Source organism: Phocoena sinus, chromosome 3 (assembly GCF_008692025.1).
Source record: "Phocoena sinus isolate mPhoSin1 chromosome 3, mPhoSin1.pri, whole genome shotgun sequence".
NCBI lineage: Eukaryota > Metazoa > Chordata > Mammalia > Artiodactyla > Phocoenidae > Phocoena > Phocoena sinus.
Window position 1 is genome coordinate 13,330,954 of NC_045765.1, and position 6,933 is coordinate 13,337,886.

The 6,933-nt window shown below is 57.6% G+C and overlaps 1 protein-coding gene across 1 annotated transcript; it reads right to left on the reverse strand.

The window, feature by feature from the left end:
- Positions 1-1,183: 1,183 nt before the first annotated feature.
- Positions 1,184-3,583, reverse strand: KLF2 (Kruppel like factor 2). The gene is made up of 3 exons (XM_032628585.1): positions 3,397-3,583; positions 2,395-3,211; positions 1,184-1,849 (listed from the first exon to the last, which is right to left on the reverse strand). The coding sequence occupies exons 1-3, from the start codon at positions 3,469-3,471 to the stop codon at positions 1,674-1,676; spliced, it is 1,068 nt and encodes a 355-aa protein (XP_032484476.1). The 5' UTR covers positions 3,472-3,583; the 3' UTR covers positions 1,184-1,673.
- Between the last annotated feature and the right edge of the window lie 3,350 nt (positions 3,584-6,933).

Below are 6,933 nucleotides of genomic sequence, written 5' to 3' on the forward strand. Positions count from 1 at the left end.
TCACACATCCCATCGTCAGCGGAAGTGGGCCCAGGCTCTTTACTCGAGAAAGATGCATCAGATTGTCATCTCCCATTTCTGCTTTTTGTGGATTACCAAACGCTCTCAGCTGTTTCCAGGGCTGCCGTCAGGGGTAGGGGGTGGGGAGGAAGGATGAAGAGAGGGAGGAAGGGAGGAAATCCCAGCCTCTGTCGCAATAGGGCAAGAGTGTTTTAAAACAGGCGCTGCTTACAAGCTATTTTCACTTTCTGGAAAGAACTTATGCAATTGTTAGTGGCCATGGTTACCCACCCAGGGCCCCCAGAAGGGGGAAGAGGAGGGGGAACCTGCCAGGGAGAGGCACCTCCTCGCCTGATTGAGGTATTCAGGGTGCTGTACAGGGGTCCTCCCTTGCTCACGAGGTACATTTCTGGAGTGGTCGCCTCCAGCCGGCAAGGCTGGGGCTCTGATGTGATTCCTTCACACAAGGGCAGCTGCAGGAGAGGGTCTTATAACCCTCCACCACCAGCAACAGGTGGGTTGTTGCAGAAATCCCTCTAGTGGGATTCAGGGACCCCAGGGAGGCAGCCAGACCAGGCTGGCACCCTGACACCACTGCTCCATAGCTACCTCTCTGGGCCTCTGCTCATCTGGAAAAGCGTACTCACCATCCATGACCCTCAAACGTGGATTTCATTTTTTTCTAACAGGATGGGGAACTCATCTTAAAAATAATAAAAAAAAATTCTGCTAAAAGGCAAGACTGGTGAAAGGCAAAACAGGTCAGAAACTCAGCATTTTGCCCCTTCTGAAGGAAAAAAAAAAAAAAAAAGTCTGCACACTACAGAAGTTTGGCTAAAACCTCAGAAGCTTCCAAAAGGAGGTAAGGCTTTTTTCAGCCCAGGGGAGGCCACGTCAGTGGGACCAGCAGTTTCTCCAGCTCTGGGGAAAAAGAGGCAATTTATGGCTCAGGGAACAACCTTAAAATAACTCTCCCTCAGTCCTAAAAGGCAGTGTTTAAATTTATAGAAAAACCCACAGGTTCCTGGCAGCTGGGGGCTGCAGCTGGCAACCTCAGATGCTGGCCAGGGCAGGACCCACTTCACCCTGCCTCTGCCAGGCTGCCCTCCATCAAAGCTGCCCGCTCCCCCCAGCCCCTCCCACGTGTCCCAAGCCCCCAGCTTCCAAGCAGCCAGACCAGTGCTGTGATTTTTTTCAAAAGATGCAAAACTTTTTTTTTAATTAAAAAACAGCAAAATCTTATAAAAATGAACCAGGCAGTCAAAATGCCCACCTGTCTTCCTATTTACAGTAATACAATATCTGTCACAGTCATTATGTACAATATTATAAAAAATGTTGCACAGTACAAATTAAGGCTGTATTTTTCACGAGGCATCAAGCCTCGATCCTCTAGTGTAGACCCGGCAGGGGGGAAGACGACACTTAATTATTGCACCATTTTGAAAACAAAACTCGTCAAGGAGGATTGTGGTCTTCTCCCACCGGGCCTTCAGTCTCTGATGGGGGCCGGGCGTCGCCGTCGTCGTCGTGGGGGGAGCCCCCTCGGTGGCCACGCTGTGCCCGGCCCGGTCCTCTGGGCCCAATAAATACCAGTCACAGTTTGGAAGGGGGCCGTGCCCGGCGCGTGGGACCCGCCACGGCCGCGCGCGGGTGGGCGGGGGGCGTCCAGGCTACATGTGCCGCTTCATGTGCAGAGCCAGGTGGTCCGAGCGTGAGAAGGCACGGTCGCACAGGTGGCACTGGAAGGGCCGGTGGCCCGTGTGCTTGCGGTAGTGGCGCGTGAGTTCGTCGGATCGCGCAAACTTCCAGCCGCAACCGTCCCAGTTGCAGTGATAGGGCTTTTCGCCTGCAGGGAGGGGGCGAGAGCCGGCCTTAGTTTCCCTCCCGCCTGTGGCTCTGATACTCACAGACACTCACCCTGATTAGTGGCTACTCGGGAGCGCACAACCTACCCCTAACCAGCTCTCTGAAGGGCGCCCCGCTATGTTTTGAACCTCTAGAGATCCTAGGCACGTTATCTCCCATTCCCGGGTCTCCTGATCCTCACTCCCCAGGGGTCCTAAGCGCGCACAGTCCGCTCTGCAGTGTCTTTCAGCCACGCCCCCGGGGGGCTCCTAAGCTTGCACCTTCCCCCCCGACAGTCTGAGACATAGCATCCCCCTAGGTTTCGTAAGTGTGCATGCCTGCCCAAAGTACCGAGCGACATCCCCAGGAGGGTCCTAAGCGCGCGCCCCGTCCCCAGGGTCCGGAGCCACGCCCCCAGCCAAGCCCCAGGGGGCTAAGACCTTGCCCCCTCCCCAACCTCTGGGCCACGCCCTCTGGGGGGGCTCCTAAGCACGCCCTTCCTCCAGCTCCCCCCGCATTGGTCCCCAGCCCGTGCTCGCTGCCCACCTGTATGCGTGCGCAGGTGCGCCTTGAGGTGGGAGCTCTTGGTATAGGTCTTGCCGCAGCCCGCGTAACTGCAGGTGTGCGTGGCGGTGCGTTTGCGCGGCCAGGACCGCCGGCCGCGCTTGGGCTTGGCCTCCAGCAGCTCCAGCGGAGACGCGGGCGGCGTGAGGAGACCTCGGGCGGCTGGCGGCGCCAAGCCCAGAGCTGCGGCGGCGGCAGCCGCGTCGTCGAAGAGGCCGAAGGCGGCGGGCGCGGGCGGCGCGTAATGCAGGCCGGGCCCGGGCGCGCCGAAGCCGGGGCCACCGAAGGGAGGCGGGAAGGGGGCGCGCGGGCCGGGCGCGGGGAGGCGCGCGGGGCCGTCTGGGCTGAGCGGTGGCGTGTCGGGCGGTGGCGGGGGGCGGCCCCCGGGGCCTCGCATGCACGCAGCTGCCGGGCCCGGGGCACCCTCGCGCTTGAGGCCCCGAGGTCCGCGGGCCAGGCCCGGCGCGCAGCCGTAGCCGCCGCCGCCGTCTGCCTCGGGGGGTTCGGCTTTCACCAGGCGGCCCGGCGGCGCCAGCAGGAAGCGACCGTGCAGTGCTGGCCCCGGCGGCACGTCCAGCTCGGGCCGCAGTAGCTCGGACACCAAACCGCCCGCGGGGGCGCCGTAGGGAGGAGGGGCGCCGGGCTCAGTGTAGTAGAACGCAGGCGGCGGGGGCGGCGGCGGCGGCTCCGGGGCGGACTCAGCGCCCAGGCCGTCCAGCCCCATGGACAGGATGAAGTCCAGCACGCTGTTGAGGTCGTCGTCCGTGCCGCCTGCCTCGGGCTCTGCGCGCGGCCAGCGCTGCGGGTGACAGAGCGATAGGCGCGGGCGTGAGCGCGCGGTGGGGCCGGGGATCGCTGCCCGCTGCCTGCGTTCTACTACCCTAAGCCCGCTGTCCCTGCCGCCTGCGTTCTACTACCCCGCAGCCCACGTTCTACTACCCTGAGCCAGCCGCCCCCGCCGCCCGCGGTCCCTGCCGCCCTCACCTCCTGCAGGCCGCGCTCCCGGCACGGGCTGGCGAAAGTGGAGAAGGACGGTAGGATGGGCTCGCTCAGCGCCATGGCTGGGACCCGGGGCTGACGCGGATTCGGGACACCGGTGAGTGGCTGCCCGGAGCCGGGCTGGTCGGGACGCGGGCGGGTGGGGACGGCTCTGCGGGCAGCGGCCGGGCCCGCCCAAGCCTTATAGGCGCGGCGCGCGCGGGGGCCGGGCCAAGGCGGCGGCGGCGGAAACGCGTCCCGGATGGGGACGAGCTCCGGGCGCAGCCTAAATTTAGCCGCGGTATATAAGCCGGCGGGCGGCGGCGGCAGTGGCCACTGAGGCCGCCAGGGCCCTGAGCGGCCGGCTCGGCCCATCGTGCGCTGCTAGGCGGCGCCCCCGGCCCGGGCCCGCCCCCGCCTGTCTCCCCGGCGACGGCGTCAACACACGCTCCACAACAGCAGCGTGACGCTCAGGGATCCCCGGGGCACCCCGTGGGCTCCCGCCTGCGGGAGCACAAGGAGGACCTAGAGCGGGGGCGGCATCCGGGGCCTGCAGGGATCCCTGATGGATGGGGAGATGGGCCCCCGCAGCCACAGAGGGGTCCACAGAATCCTAGGTGGATGAGGTTAACTGGGTCCCGCGAGCTCAGAGTGGCTTTCCCCGGACTCAGCTCCTCATTTTCTGCGAACCCACCAAGCCTGATCCACTGTTATGCCCACCACTCTGTCAAAAACCTTGCATGATGACAGCAAGAAATGTTAAGTCTTTGAGACGCTCTCCCTCAAGGAAGCCCTTCAGGGCGGGGAAACTGAGGCTCAGGAGGTGCTGGGAGACGCTTGAGGTCCTACAGCTGCCAGCAGGCCTGGTGCCTTTACTGACTCACGTAAGTGAGGAGACTCATGACAACGAATCTAACAACACAGACCCAGCACCAGAGGGGCCACAGGGAACAAGCCATCCCTGTGAGCATGTAAACACACGCCCCCCACACACACACACCACCACCAGATGCCCCACACCAGGCATGGGGCCTGCCAGGAACGGACTGTTAACTCCTGCTGTTACTGTGTGCTGGCCTTGTGTGGGCACTGGGAACACATTTGCCAACAGGCAGACAAATCCCCTTACCCTTGGGGCTTTCACTGTAGTTGGGGATGGGGGGCGGAGAAGTGAAATAAACAGCTATATTGGGGAAGGCAGGGGAGGGAGATGGATAGTGAGTGTGTGTGAGAGGGGAGAAAGAGGATGGTGGAATTTTGAACCGCACCCAGGAGGAGATGTGTGAATCAAGACCTGGGGAAAAGGGGAGCCAAGTGGGTATCAGAGGGAGAGCATCTCATGGTGTAACCTGGAGCCAGTATCCAGCCCTGGTCTCTTGATTCCAGAACCCATGTTCATGCCCGGAGGTGTGCATGGTCAGCCACAGTCCCACGGCCAGGTGGTAAGGGGTGCAGGCAGCTCCTGACCTGGAAGCCTTCCCTGGGGGCCAGGAGGGTTTTGTCACTGACAGTATCTGGACCCCCACAGCCCAGGGACACTGCAGGGGGTCGCCTTGCCATCACAGAGGCACCAAGAGACCACTCTGGGGTCCACAGTCCTGGACCCTCCCAGCTGGAAGGAGCCTCAGAGGTGTGCCATCTCATCGTGATTCATCAGATTGTGGATTAGGCAAACACTTGTTGATAAGCCCTATTTGCCAGGTGTGGGGCACCCAGAGGTGCTTCAGTCCCAAGCACAGTTGCTGGGGTGGTAGTAGTGCAGGGATCCCCTCTGCAGCTTTCCCGGGCTGCTGGAGATTTCAACTTGAGCTCCAAGATGCTTCCTGCGGCTGCCACTATGATGGTTGAGAGTCAGCCTCGGCCACTGACCACTCTCTGTGTGACCTTGAGCAAGTAGCTCTGCCTCTCTGGGCTCACTTCCTAATCTTGAGAAATGCAGAATATAACAGTACCTTACCCCAAAGGGATATCATGAGGGTCACGCGGGCGCTTTCTCTTTGGTGGAAATGTTGACGATATCCTGTGAGCTCACTCAAGTGCTGGTTAGATGAGCTTTGCTCACTGCCCTTCCATTCTCTGGGCCTCGATGTCCCTGAATGAGAACGAGGGGAAGTTGAAGGGAATCAGATTTGTTTCCCAGGATGTATAATTCTCAGTCAGTTGCGGACCTCTGCTCCAATGGCGCCTGGGGCCTCCCCTCAGCCTCAGCTAGCTCCTGCCGCTCTCTCCAGCCCATCCCCATCCCTTCCTATTCTGTTTCCTTGCCAGTTCTGGAACACACCAAGCACATTCCTCCCTCCAGGCTTTGTACTTGCTGTGCCTTCCACCAAGCGTTCAGTCCTCTCGCTTTCCCCTTGCTTGGCTCAGGCTTATGTCCCGCCCCCTCCCCCCCTCAACTAGTGAACTTTATTTTTATAGAGCAGCATCAGGTTTACAGAAAAAAATGATCAGAAAGTACAAAGAGTTCCCGTATATCCCCTCCCAAGGCACAGTTCCCCCTGTTATTAACATCTCGCTTTAGCGTGATACCTTTGTTACATGTTGATACGTTATTATCCAGCCAATGTCGATACATTATTATTAACTCAAGCCAACAGTTTACTTTAGGGTTCACTCTTTGTGTTGGACATTCTGTGGGTTTCAACAAATGCATAGTGACATGTGTCTGCTGTTACATCATATAGAACTATATAGAACTATCATATAGAACTGTTTTCACTGCCCTAAAAATCCATCCCTCCCTCCCTTCCAAGTCCTGGTTAGGTTCCATAGTTTTACCTTTTGCAGAATGTCACCATATGTAGCTTTTTCAGAGTCTTCTTTCACTTAGCAGTATGCATTTAAGATTCCTCCATGTCTTTTGGTGGCTTGATAGCTCATTTCTTTTTATCAATGAATAATATTCCGTGGTATGGATGTACCACAGTTTGTCCATTCAACTATTGAAGGACATCTTGGTTGCTTCCAGTTTGGGGCAATCGAGTTGCTATTGAATAGGCATTGAATAGGGCTGCTATAAACATTCATGTGCAGGTTTTTGCCTGGACATAAGTTTTCAAATTAATTGGATAAATACCTAGGAACACAATTGATGGAATGTAGGATAAGACTATGTTTAGCTTAGTAAGAGACCACCAAACTGTCTTCCAAAGTAGCTGTACCACCAGCGATGAATGAATGAGAGTTCCTGTTGCTCCACATCCTCGTCAGCATTTAGTGGTGTTGGTTTTTTATATTTCAGCCATTCTAATAGGTGTTTGGTGGTATCTCATTGTTGTTTTAATTTGCAATCCCCTGATGATATCTGATGTGGAGCCCCTTTTCATACGCTTACTTGCCATCTGTATATTTTCTTTGGTGAGGGGTCTGTTCAGATCTTTGGCCCAGTTTTTAACTGGGTTTTTTATTTTCTTATTGGACTTTAAGAATCCTTTGTATATTTTGGACACGAGTCCTTTACCTGGTAGGTGTTTTGCAAAGATTTTCTCTCAGTCTGTGGCTTGTCTCTTGATTCTCTTAACGGTGCCTTTTGCGGAACAGAAG